Consider the following 14,442-nt stretch of genomic DNA (forward strand, 5'->3'; position numbering starts at 1 on the left):
GCTAGTACCAATGTTGTACTCTCTGCAGGCCATGGAGAATGATGATCTATTTCTGGGAGTAGCTATTAGCCTGTTAATGAGATGAGAGATCTGAAAAGTTTAAAGATGATGAATACATGCAATACTTGCATCAATGCCATAAGATACAGCTGGATTTGCCTTCCCTTGTTTGCCTGTATTCTATTTGAACGTCATTTATTCACGAAATTGATGCCAAAAAGTGTGTTATTTTTATTCATTGTATCTTTTGTGTCTATACTCTGCAGTTACTTGGCTACAGGGGAAAGGAGCCACTGGGCCTGCAGATTTTCATTGGCACGGCAGACGAGCGCATCCTGAAGCCCCACGCCTTCTATCAGGTTCACCGCATCACCGGCAAAACCGTCACCACCACCAGTTTTGAGAAGATCATCAATGGCACTAAAGTGTTGGAGATCCCCCTAGAGCCAAAGAACAACATGAAAGCCATGTGAGAATGCTATTATAGCTATCATATCGTCACTGTTAAGCAAAAAAAAAAAAAACGTATTTTATAGTATGTCGCATGACAAAAAAAAAGTCTTCTGAAAGAATATATATTCAAAGATTTGTGCCGCATATTCATGATTTTTCAAAAATAGCAGACCTACAAGCTTGTAGATCTGGTATTTTTCAATAGCTAAAGTATAACATCATGCTTAGTTAAAACACCAAAAGGGGTTCCCGTTCAGAATGGGCTTTTAAACATTTTTAAGAAATGTTTGGAAATTATCGCATATATCAAAATAGGAATGCCAACTTGAAAGTAATTAAGTCTTTCTGTGAGTTTTATAAATATTGAATGAAATATATATGAACAAGATCTTGTTGACTGAATGATGATTACAATCAGTGATTTTGAATGTACAACTTTTTCCACCAGACAGCAGCGACACATACATTCGTTCCATTCTCACTTCCCACTCATTATCTTGTTTGCTCTCACTCTCCCTCATTTTCTATCTTGTTCTGTCACACACTAACTTTCTGGACGGGAACCCCTTTTGGTGTTTTAACTAAGCATTATGTTATACTTTAGCTATTGAAAAATAGCAGAAATGCGGCACAAATCGTTGAATATATCTTTCAGAGCGAACGTTTTTTTTAAATTTCTACGTCAGGCCTAAATGGGATAATGCACTGTTTACATAGTGACCGATTGGTTCTGTCTTAGGGCCGATTCATACTCCTATATTTTACCGCTGTTTCGGCGCTGTAGTGCCGAAATGATTTCGGCTTGTCAGAAACTTTCAGTAGCACCGAAGAGCCGAGTTTAGGACGGTACCCACCCCCCCCGAACCTCAAATGACGTCAAATTGTAGGCTCTACAGCGCCGAACCGACTTTTATTCGGCTCTAAAATAGGAGTATGAATCGGCCCTTACTCTTAACCACCTTCCTCTGTCCCCAGAATCGACTGTGCAGGGATTTTGAAACTCAGGAACGCAGACATTGAGCTGAGGAAAGGGGAGACGGACATCGGAAGGAAGAACACGCGTGTCCGCCTGGTGTTCCGCGTCCACATACCTCAGCCAGGAGGACAGCTCGTCTCTCTGCAGGCGGCCTCACACCCTATAGAGTGCTGTAAGAAACCACATTAACCAACTTTCTAACCTGGTTGTCCCTATTTTGGGCGCAGTTCATAATGCGAACATGTTCAAAAATAGCATGAGCTCGTTAGCTATGGCTATTCCACCATTCGTCATATAACCTCAATCCCAGGCTTGTTAAAACCTCATAATGACCCCCCCCCCCCCAAATCCTGATTCATACTTCATCGCGGGTTGGGCATCACGCACCGGGAAATAGCCGACCTACAAGCTCAAATGCGACGCATAGTGAGGTTGTAGATCTGCTATTCTATCGCCGTTCTCGGTTGCGACACCATCGCTCGACAGAGCATAAATTAGCCTTAAGGGAGAACATGTCTGCTATAGGGCGGGACGTCTGTAATTCTTCCAATCACAACACAGGTTTTATTGGCCGGGGAATGTAAACAGATCTGCACAGCATCACGTAACTTCCTTGAGCTGCACTTCCAGTACTTCCGGTTACAGTTAGACACTCTCAGTATAGCGGCCGGTCTCGCCCAGTGTGTGTGTGTCATATGACAAAGTATACTGTACTAGAGGTTCACACTTCTCTGTATCTGTCTGATCCGCTGAGCCACGGCCCAGGCCAAAGCGTCCATATTTTGAACGAGAGGCGGACGAGAAGTCAGAAATGAAGCGCTTTATCCATCCGATCAAAACCACGGAGAGAGCCCTGGATTAGCAGATACGAGGCGTTCTTTCTGCCGCGCTAACAGCTAAGTGAACGGGACGCTAATATGAATGAAGAGCGAAGTGTGCGGTGGCCTTAGAGGCTCACTCAAAGAAAAAGAAGGAATTAATTCAGAATATTATTTTCTCGCCTGATATCATTGAGGATGCGCTAGGACGTGTACGTACACACGTCCTAGCGCATCCGTCGGTTGGATTCCCTATGACGTGTGGACACGTCGGATGGACGGAACCTGTTGAAGTTCACTTAATTCAAATCACTTATTTTTTTTGTTTTGTTGTGATAACCCTCCCGAGTCCCTACTATAGAGTAGTGCTGACCATACAAGAAGTTCCTCCCTGTCCCCAGTTAACCCCTGGGGTAAAAAAACTAAACCTAAGGATTTCGTTTTTGGCTAGGTGGCCCAGCCTTCATCCAATCAGGATTAGAGAGGGGCCTTCCGCTAATCATGATGGAGCCGGGGCTGGCTGGTGTGCGTGCTGTTGGCCTGTCCCTCCACTGTAGTGCGTGCATGTGCACATCTTGTTACCGGGGCGGACCGGGTTTTTTTTCCAAATCACCCAAATCACTGAATGCTCATTTAAGACAGTTTTAATATTACTAGACCGGTGCCCGGCTGTAGAGCACAGAGTCGGTAACGATGGAAGTTGGTGATCCATGCCCCACCCGGCTATGCAATACCCGTTATACCCGTGTCAGAGTACCCGTTCCACACATCTGTCTGTGTGTGTCCCTTTTATGCCCATAGATGTCTGTATCTGTCTCTCTGTGTCCCTTTATTCCTATATATGGAGTTCAGAGTTCTGTGTCAGGCACAGATTATGGAGTGTCAGAACAGGCCAGCTCCATATGGAGCCCGGGCAGAGGCCTTTTGTGGCGGTTCTGGACAACCGTGGGTCCGACCGACTCGACACTGGGCACTGCACTCCCTGTGGTGGTGTGGGACGCGTGTGTCGAATATGATGGTTCTGGAGTTACGTGCACTACAGACGTACACACAGACATACTGAGACGTGGTGCATGTACAGTATAGATAGATAGGACACTTGTTAAGACATCTTTTCAATACCTATTATGCTCACCATTAGACCCTGAGATGCACACTTTGGAGGTCTGTATGCAATGGATGGACTTTGGACTTCTTTACTGTATGTGATGCAGTGCAGCACAGAGTTTTTCATGTGTGCTTCCCCGGGATATAAATGGATAAATGAACGCTGAGGATTTTACTTTATAGTTCAGGCTCCTACTGTATATACAAAGGCCTCTTTATGTTTCCACTTGTGTCTTGTGTGAGCCCACTGTATGGCTGTGTCTGCGCCTCTGCGGCTGTGTGACTGCTCGTGTGCATTAGTAAAGTGTGTACCGGTGTGTCCGTTTTAATTAAAGCACCCAATATATAATCTAAATAAATGAAAAACAGCCTATCATCTTACTTTGAACAACTCCGTAGTCAATAAAGGGCACATAACATATCAGTGGAACACAAAGTAAATACGCATTGTACATTATGGCCTTGTCATTTTTTTAAGTCACTGTGATACAGCAAAATTACGCCAATATCGATGGTGTAATTTCCCTTGTCTCTTCCCATTCAGCAGCACACAGTAGTTATCTAGATACCTGTTGATTGATATGACACTGTCGTCTAGATGAACCACAGAACAATCGGCATGAGTGAACACCAATCAAGCGTGAACGTGCCTACTACAACACATCTGTCAGACAGGCTGATAAGCAAACTGTGTCAGCGATGGGGTGTTTGAAGAGACCAGGGACACTTTTAGTATTGTCCTCTTTGTTTTGTTGACTCACCGTCACCGGCGTAGTAGAGCAAACCCGCTCAAAGGTCACGGGACTGTTTGTCGACACCTGAGCTCGCCTCGTCGGGTGTTGAATTTCAGACAAGCTAATGGCTGATCATTTGTCACAATGAGCAGGATTCTCTGGATTTCAAGGCCGAGTGCATGACAAAAAACGAGCTGAATTACTGTTGTCATTGTTACCGACTGTGTCCTCTGAGAGAACCTTATCTGAATGCAGCGTTAATCTGTTGTCTTGACAAGTAAAATCATACGTACAACCAGCGATGGCTTTCAGGAGATATCGTCTGACTGTGATCCCGTAGCTACGCACATTAACTAAACATGGTTTGTGTTTTGTATAAGGGTCGCACCGAACACGACCAGAGAGGATGCAGGCTTATTGAGTATGTATGTTACAGTACGTGTCCCGGATACTTTCGGTGACACATATAAAGCGCCAGTGCAGTGTGTCATGTTACCACAAAAGAGATCCATTGTTTATGTTTCTATTGAGTTTGTAAGAATCTGATATACTGTATGTGTGCTACAGTATGATAAAGCGATAATTAACCTTAATTGGGTCAATGTGAGATTAATAATTTAAATAATAATAATTTGGAAAAACTGAAAATGAAAACCTTACTTGATAAATAGTTCGCAAGTTGTTACAATCTTTACTATATAAACTTAACTCTCAGTCATCCCAAGTTCAATTTAATTTAAAAGATTCCCCTCAAAATTAAGGAAGTTGTTTTAGGATGAGTCAGCATGCATCTGTTAATGTTATCTATTGTTAAAGATAGACCATTTTGTGGTTTTGTCCCTGGGTAATTGTATGCTTTTAGGAAATTAATGAAGTGGTTGACAGAAAATATAGATTCCTTTGCATTTATTCTGTGCTCCACTCTATGGCATTTACAGTATAAGCTATTTCACAACTAGGTCCAAGTTATGGATGTGTCACTAGTACTCACTACATGAGTCAATACTTTAAAGTGACAATAGTCTAGAAATGTGCAGTTAAGTACCGCACACAAGATTTAATTTGTCTCACACATAATAGGGATTTACGATATTTGGAAATAATTGACATGCAATATCTTATATAATGTTAAAATCATATCACCAGGTGAAATTATTCTAGGCTTAATTATTGTTATATTATAATTATTATGCCCTATGCTTGTGTTCGAAGCTTGTAGATCAGCTGTTTTCGTCTAACACCCCTATCCTGTGTGCGCCCACAGCCCAGCGGTCAGCCCATGAGCTTCCTATGGTAGAAAAGCAGGACATGGACAGCTGTTCTGTTCTGGGAGGACAGCAGATGATCCTGACCGGGCAGAACTTCAGCTCCGATTCCAAGGTCATATTCATGGAGAAGACTCACGGTGAGTTCCTGTTCATGTCCTCAAACAGAGCCGAGGGCCTGATGCACAACCGAGGAAGCCACACGCTAAGCTCCTACAAGAAAGCAGCATCCTTTTCCTGTTTCATATGTGCTCATGAATTTTGGTTCTTACTTATTTGGAAAGAGCAGTACATTACAGATAGCATTTTCACATATGACACACGAGCAATTCCCAAGATATATATATATATTTTTTCCACTAGCAGAGGAATTCTACATTTATCTGTGACGTTTCACAGTCTTTTCCTAGATTCGTTCTATCGTTCTGTTTGTGTCTTTTATTTCACCGACTCATTTCACGGAGCCATGAACAAAAGCTGTAATATTACTTGCTAACTAAATAATAACTGCCTTCGTCTTTAATACTAGTTCAGATGGAGTGATACGGCTTCCCCGCAATGATGTTGGTGACCCATTCAGTTTACCTCCCAATTTGCATGATGCAACTGATAGTGATAACGTTGGTGCCTCACTTTCCTTTGCCCTTTACTCTCCACGGCTGTATTCCATGATGTCTTTATCGCCTAGACGGGTGTTTTGTAGTGTTGGTGAATAGACACATAAAAGCCCTCTGCTGGGAATGGATTTAATGCAGTTTATGACATTTCTGTACCCTCTCCAGTCTATGCTCTGAGTCAAATTGCTAGAGATTTCCCTTTTAGATGTTTGTTTATGGTACTGGTACACAATACCCAATATCATCATCATTAAATTGCTAGTTGTCTAATATTAGGTCTACGGTCATTAAAATAGAAGTAATTGCAATTGAACGAGTGGGTATGATTGGTAGCAATCAACGAGTAAGCACTTTACTTAAGCAATACCACATTGTAGATGTAGACTCTTGTAGAGAATATGTTACATATATATGTTGGGTGGCGGTTGGCTCAGGGGTAGAGTGGCTGGATGGTAACCGCAAGGTTGCCTGTTCGAACCTGGGCTCCGCCAGAGTTAGTGTCGAAGTGTCCTTGAGCAAGACACTGAACCCCAAATTGCTCCTGATGTGCTGGTTGGTGCCTTGCATGGTTTCCACCACCATCAGTGTATGAATGTGTGTGTGAATGGATGAATTGATGCACAATCTATGTAAAGCGCCTTGGATAAAGGCGCTATATAAATGCACCATTTACCATTTTACAAATAATTTTACAAATAATAACAAATAATAACAAATAATAACAAAGTCCAGTATTCAAACAAGTACAAAAGTATTGGCAGCAAAGTAAAATGCTGAAAGTAGGCACACCAAAAGTAGAAGTAGTTATTTTTAAAGACTTTTCAAAATGTGTGACATTTTCTCCAAAATAGCAGATCTACAAGCTCACAATGATGTGTTACGAGCTTGTAGATTGGCTATTTTCGAGTATAGAATAGGGGTTTCGTATGAATAATCTTTAATTAATTATTCATTTTCAAAAGTAGCCCATCTACAAGCGTAGGTAAGACTTTTCAGCTATATCCATATCCAAAATATGGACACCAGGCCTAAATTAACAATCAAGATTTTGCAGTGTAGTTTGATATCTCATCGATGTTTCCTTTTTGTTGGTAGTCAACAGTGACCCTCCAGTTGCCTGTATCCGACAGTGTGTGTGTGTGTGTGTGTGTGTGTGTGTGTGTGTGTGTGTGTGTGTGTGTGTGTGTGTGTGTGTGTGTGTGTGTGTGTGTGTGTGCACGTGTGTGACTCACTGACTCCACTGCTGTCTGAGAGTGGAGCGCTTGGCGTTTACAGTTCCATTTCTCAACTCAAACTTGGAACTTGCATCTCCAAGCCACTTTTTTTTTTTTTTTGTCTCCGGGGTTCCCTGCCGGTGCGTTACGACACACCACAGTAATGGCTATAGCATCGTAGAGACGGAAAAAGAAGTCTTATGAAGAGGGTTTGCCATTGTTTTGGAGAGTTTCTCCATATGACACAGTCCTGGAACGGTGCAGCTGTTAAATCCCTTTGAATGGGAGACAGCTGCCTCTGGATGGGGCTCGATCCCCTGGCTCCTATACATGGACAAGGCTGTACAAAGGGGAAGAGAGGGTTCCCCCGGCCAAGCCTCAACTCCTCACTCTCCCTCTCTCCGCCCCCATACATAATTATCTCCAGAGAGAGAGAAAGGGGGGGGGGGGGGGGGAGAGAGAGAGAAAACAAAAACATGGGGTATCCCTTAGAGTAGAATTGGAACAAAATGCAAACTAAACATGACGCCAAGAAAGCAGCAGTCATCATCTTTCGTTAGTGAAACGGAGCAAGTTGATCATAAAAATAAAAATAAAGGTTGAGAAAAAAAGACAATTCTTGGCATAACAAATGGAATCCCCCTTTTGCTTGCTGACTCATTTCAGCCATGTGTGTTTAATTTGCAGTCCGACAGAGGGTTTCCCACCTAAAATAAAAAATGTTCTCACTAGGCTACATGTTGTACTGTATGTTACAGCTCCATAAAGGTCATTTTGGACCATAAAAGAACATTTTTGATGGCAGTCGTTATTACGTAAAGAAGTTGCTCGGTGTTCAACGAGAGCTTCACTGTTACTTAATTAGTGTGATCAGGTGTGATCATTAACCACTAGCGTCCCTTTTGTGGGCTTGTCATAATAGCGGCATCTCCTTTTTCCTGAACTTGTAGATTGGCTATTTTCGGCAAAGAGAAAATTAAACAGATCTTTTTTCATTTGTGCGATATCCCACCTCTACTTTCCCGTGACCAACTTGGGGTGCTGACCCATAGTTAGTCTGCACTGTTGACCCCCAGAAGTATCAGTATTAATTTATCAGAAGTATCAGTGTTAATTTATCCATTCGCAACTGAGAGTGTACATTTGTATTCTAAGAGTAAAATGAAAGTAAAATTCTGCCGATTTTAAACATATCGGCTAGTAAGATACATGTTACATGATACATGATACAGTAAGTACATGTCTATTTTCTGTCACAACAAGAAAAATAAAAAAAAGTGTTAAAAAAATCTACCGATTTTGAACCTAATCTCTGAGAAGGAGATTTTATATAATAGTCATAGCGTAACGTATTCCATGTCTGACGGTACAACCCATGACGTCAAGTATGTAGTTTGGTGTCATAATTGTACATTTTCACGATTCTACTGTGTATCTAATACCCCAAGTCCATTTCAGATACATCCTAAAATTCACCTTGTTATGCAAGGTGAATTTTAGGCTGTTATTCTGCCTCTACATCAGTGTAATTTGGGATGTGGACGTGTAGGTACTGTAGGTGTTTGAATGTGTACATCAAGGCAGGTGAGCCGAGTGGTGCAAGAGGAAGTGTTTTTTTTGTACAGATATGATCTACACGCACACAAGCCTCTTGCTCTCCACTTGAATTTTTAATCACATGGCAAACAGATTGCATGCAGACCAAGATGTGGCTCATATAGTCATAATGAAAACCCAGACGGCTTTCCTCTGTACAAATTGGAAAAGATAACAAAAAAGATTAATACAAAACGTACGTAGAGATATAAAATAAATTACATGAATAAGTCAGCTCTGGTTGTGCTATTCAACAAATAAATTCCAAACAGCGTTTCTTTAGAATCATACCCTTTTAGGGGCACGGTGGCACAGTTGGTAGTGCTGTCGCCTCACAGCTAGAAGGTCCTGGGTTCGATTCCCGCTCGGGGCACTGTGGGTGCTGGCGGCGTGTTTCCTCCTCCGCGTCATCATTGCCCATACCCGAGGCGGGGGTTGGCGAAAGGGCCCTTCTGTGTGGAGTTTGCATGTCCTCCCCGTGTCCCCTAGGGTAGGTACCCTCACAAAAACATGCAGTAATCCTGGTCTCTAAACTGCCTCCCCCTGGCCAGCCGGGGCACCTGATGGAGGGGAAAGGAACTGGTTGGAATAACGTGTTCCTTCCACGCGCTACGTCCAACCAGGGAAACTCCCCCCTGTCAGGTGTAAAGGAGCAACTTGGACACTCAGGCATGAAGGGAGCATGAGTTAAGTCCGTTGCTCTCCCCAGGTTGGCGGAGGGTGTGTAGAGCCCAGGATCACAGTAGATGATTGGCACAGGGGTGAAAAATGGGTTACAAAATCGTGGGATAAAAAATATATAAAAAAAGGAATCATACCCTTTTGAATGCCATTCAGTTGTAAAATGAGAACATGAATAAATAATCATCTATAGTAATCACTAATTCATTTATATCAAATTCTCTACACCATTTTGAGAACCTTGTATTGATTCCCCCACTGTCTCTCTCTCTCTCTCTCTCTCTCTCTCTCTCTCTCTCTCTCTCTCTCTCTCTCTCTCTCTCTCTCTCTCTCTCTCTCTAGATGGACAACAGATCTGGGAGATGGAGGCAACCGTAGACAAAGATAAGAGCCAACCTGTAAGTGTATAGCCTATCAAACTCCCATTTCTTTAGTAGACGACCTATAAACTTTGAATCGGATCAAAACTGTAAATTGTCACAATGTATAGTTCACAAAGGCATTTGAATGAACATGTAAAGTACATTTTCCACATGCTGACGCGTGGTGTATAACAATCACGCTCTGCAGAACATGCTGTTTGTCGAGGTTCCGCCCTACCGAGACCCGTCCATCTGCCATTCTGTCAAGGTCAACTTCTACGTCATCAATGGCAAAAGGAAGCGGAGCCAGCCTCAGCACTGCACCTACACACCACTGGCAGGTAGAGTCCTGCTAAGATCAATTACTTACTGCACACCATTTCTATACGTGTCGTGAAGTCATGCCACAGTAACATCCCGAGTACATGTAATTCAGAGAGTTAAGGGTACATTTTGGTTACCCTCCATTTGTACACAAATCACACCCATGTGAAGTGAGTGGTGCCTTTTAACATGATGTACGATGACGATGCCACATGACAGTAACCATGCAGACTAATAGACGAATGCTACACACGGTCACGTGTTGGAGCAGGTTAGTGCCGCTCAATAAAACGGATAAATGAACAACGAGGATTTGTATACGTGTATCTTTTGAATGAATACAACACAATACAGTTATAACCTGACCACTGGTCATTAGTGGGGGTCATCAAGAATGGAAAAAAACATATTTTCCTGATATCTAATCGTCTCCCCCTCTGCAGTTCCGTCCATCAAGAAAGAGCCTCTGGATGAATACGAGGCGGGTCACATGGGCTTCGCCATGCCTCAGATCCTGGGGATGTCCCCTCAGTCTTACTATCACAACCCTCACCCCGTCCTGCACCCTGGAGACAATGGCATGGCCTCCTGCCAGCAAGGGGGGGCTCGTCCGGGGCCGGGCCAGGCGGCCCTGCACCGCTTCCAGCAGCAGAGCCCGGCCATCGTCTACTCTCGCGGCGGGGCCAACAAGGGCCCCGCAGGAGGACTCTACCACCAGCAGACGGATCCTCATCACTGCTCGGTGCTGGTCCACACCGGCGCCCCGGGGCCCCAAGCGGGGGGAGGGGGGGTTCCCACCCACCAGCAGCAGCAGCACCCAGCGGGCCAGCACCCGTCTATAATCCAGTTCTCCCCCACCAACCACCAGCAATTGCTGCGGGGTGGGGGAGGAGGCGAGGCGCAGCAGGCTCTCTCGGCCCCGCCGACCGACAACGGCCAGCACGTCATCTACTGCGAGGGCTACTCCCCGCAAGTAGCCGCCGCGCACTCCCCCGGTGTGCACTCCCCCGGTGTGCACTCCCCCGGTGTGCACTCCCCCGGCTACTCTCCGCATGGGGCGGCCGCCGCCGTGCACTCCCCCGGCTACTCTCCACAGGCAGCGCCCGGCGGTGCCCACTCCCCTGCGTCGTCGTCTTCTTCACCCCAGGCTCAGGGGACGGCAGGCCTGCAGCAACACTTTACCGCCACGGTCATACAGCAGCAGCAGCCCTACATGCAGAAGCCGGGGCAGCAGAAAGCCAGGGCGGCCGCCGGGCCGCCGCCGGGCACGGCTGGGCAGGTGGTGGAGGCGCCGTCGACGACACCGACGGCTGACGGGCAGAGAAGGGTGACGGTCAAGGAGGAGAGCATGGACCAGGCCTACCTAGATGACGGTGAGTTGTAAGTCGATGCTTTTATCCTCTGCGTGAGTGTGTGGAATGATTGCCTGGTCACTTTGCGTGTGTCATTGTTGTCAGCTTAGGAGAAACTGTGTAGACTGTAAAGTCCTTGTAAAGAGTGTTCATTTAAACTCTGATTGTACAAGTGAAATGGTCCGTTTGGGTTAGGGTTTGTACTTTTACACTGAGAGTTTTACCGTGTATAAGGAGGTCAAGTGGGGCCTTTCTTGTACAGTGGCATTATTTTCACGATACAAAAACATTGTCTTTGCTCTTTTTTCTTGCCGACCAAAAAAAAAAGAAAAACAAGATTAATAAGTGCAGTCCCTTATCGAGATAGATGATAAGAACCTTCAAACGGCCGTTCGAACCTCTCTGGAGAACAATACGAGGATATTTACAGTACATGGGCCATCTCCTCTCTCCATCCATCCCATGCGCTATACGGTGTCCTTCTGAACAAGGCCAGAAGAACAGGCTCGCACTGTTAAAACAATCCCTGCCAGGAGGTGTAGTTATGTTCCACTCAAGGTGGAAATAACAGGGATTATGAGTCATATGTTTATACTTACACTTGTCAACCCCATTAGCCTCTGACAGAATTAATGTCAGGCCACATCCAGCAGCAGTCAGGAGGCTGAAGCCCCTCTTCCTTGTTTTCCAAAGCTCCGCTCGAGTTGTATCTTGTTACAGTGCGATGGCCTGCTCTGATACGGGGCGTATACACACACAGGTTCACGTCAGTCGGGTTACGTTTCACGGCAGCGAGTTGAGTTGTATGCCGTCGTGACATTGTGGCCACGTTCTCTAGTATAGTGACCGCCTCAACCATCCCTCCTGCTTGTTGTGGGTGTCTGTCTGGCACAGGCATGTCCGGAAACAAGCATTTGCTTTTTGTTTTTTGTCTCTGTTGCAGAGAGAGAGAGAGAGGGAGAGAGAGAGAGAGAGAGAGAGAGAGAGAGGGAGGGAGGGAGGGAGGGAGAAAAAAGTGTCAGCTCTCCTCACCGCCTGGATATGTTGACACTGTTATGATGTGAAAAACAACTTCCATGGCAACCATTGTCAAACAGTGGAACGGCTGCCTGGGAGAGCCGGGGAAAGCCTCTTTGTTTGTTATACTTGGCCTGGGCTTCCCTTTGGCCTTACGCCCCTCAATTCTGTGGGGGAACCCACCAGAGGATTAGATTTTTTTTCCAGCAGCGGGATTCTGCCAATCTGGCACACCAAATTCCTATTTGCAGCTGCTCTCCTCCTAGAAATGCAAGCCTGATCCCTGTAAGATAGCGTGAGGGTGGAGGGTAGAGTCCGCAGGAAAAGGGAAGGGGCTCATGCGTGCGCGTTTCAATGGAAAAAATGAAACGAAGACGAAAAATGAGCCAACAGTGGAATTTGTATTTTTTGGATGGAACTAACAGGGTTTCCCTCCTCCGGTAAACAGCAGCAAAGTTTATAGACGGTGAATTAACATGGGGACAGACGCATACTGTTCCAGCGCTGTTTGATCTCCACAAGGTGATGGTGACGATCAACCAGCTTCCCCACCAACAAGGTGCCTCCATTTCTGGTCTTTGTTCTGCCTTTCATCCCCGTAGAATATCGACGCTGGTCCCTGGAAATCTCATAAAAGCACTAAACTGCAGTATTTATAGTTGTTTGGTGTTAATTGCCCCCCGTTTTATCCCAAGCACTATACAGGCTAATTACTTTAGCTAATTATATAAACCTGCTTCATACAGAAATTATCAAGACAATAAAATGACATTTACGACAACTAATGCTTGCACACAGGTGAGTGGTAAGTAATAAATTAAACACTGAGTGAGGGCCACTGAGTTCAGTTCAGTTTTGTTCATGACAGGTGTACTGTACAATATGACTGCTGAGTCATTTGTAGTGTACGTACAGGCTCCAAAGACAGAATAAGGCACTGCCCCAAATTCTAGTCATTTATTTCTTCAGGAAGAGAAGATAAAGCCCCTTATCTGAAACAATCAAAGACATTTTGTTTGTGTCGGCTGTGTTTCACTAGTTACTCATCTTTTGAAAAAGAATATGTGCCACATCCTGGTCTCATCACAGTTATGTGTCAGTAACTGTCACATCCCTCAGGTAGCCTGAACGGTGTCTCACCTTTTGTAAAGACCGTTAAATGGAAGTCATGTATTTCATTTGAATTAAGCCAGAACCTGGTTAGCACCTCCTCCCACCCAAGCAAACTGTCGTACATAAACCCAAGAAATCCTATTGAAGGGACTCTTGAGTCTTTCCAAAGCTGAATGATTCCCAACCAATCATTAGTGACGCACGCACTGGTCAATTCATGATCTGTGTGCAATTAAACCAGATTCATGTTAGAAATAACAATTTCAATAACTGCGGTTGAGTGTGTGTGTAGAGATCATAAACGTTTTTTTACAAGTATCTCATTTCCTTGGCTCTCGTGTTTTTAGGCCTCATATTTGTCTCCACCAGGCCGAAGGCATGGGGAGAGAGTATGTTTTGCACTCCGTCCGTCCGTGCGTCCGTCCGTCCATCTCCGGCACCGTTAACCCGGTCGATGCAAATTTTGCACACACATTCCCTGGATGCCAACGATGAACCTCTGCCCCAAAATTTCCAGAACGGCCTGTTATAGCGCCACGCCGCCACCAGGAGGCTGCTTTGTGCAAAACAAGTTTTTGGACAGTACACCTACAGATTTTGTCCAAACATCACGCAAATTGGTACACAGTCTCTCTAGAGCCATTCAACGAAACACGTTGTTCAGATTTCTCAGACGCCATCCTGATTGGCTAAGATTGGCTTCCAAAGTTCGCAGGAGTGCTCAGTTTCAAACAAAATGCTGCAAATCATGAACACATTGTGTGATTTCCGTGAAATTGTGCACGCACATTCCTACTAGGCAGAGGAAGAAAT

At 44.8% G+C, this 14,442-nt stretch overlaps 1 protein-coding gene across 1 annotated transcript in view; it reads left to right on the forward strand.

Moving 5' to 3' along the window:
* The window catches only part of nfatc2a (nuclear factor of activated T cells 2a), a 30,114-nt gene that overhangs the window by 6,829 nt on the left and 8,843 nt on the right, over positions 1–14,442 (forward strand). The window contains exons 4-9 of the mRNA XM_080764065.1: positions 267–469; positions 1,429–1,601; positions 5,353–5,493; positions 9,804–9,859; positions 10,032–10,164; positions 10,591–11,520. Of these exons, the coding sequence (XP_080620191.1) occupies positions 267–469; positions 1,429–1,601; positions 5,353–5,493; positions 9,804–9,859; positions 10,032–10,164; positions 10,591–11,520 (1,636 nt within the window). The remainder of the gene's footprint in view (positions 1–266; positions 470–1,428; positions 1,602–5,352; positions 5,494–9,803; positions 9,860–10,031; positions 10,165–10,590; positions 11,521–14,442) is intronic.

This window comes from Protomyctophum bolini (genome assembly GCF_963924005.1).
Source record: "Protomyctophum bolini genome assembly, chromosome: 5".
Classification (NCBI taxonomy): Eukaryota; Metazoa; Chordata; class Actinopteri; order Myctophiformes; family Myctophidae; genus Protomyctophum; species Protomyctophum bolini.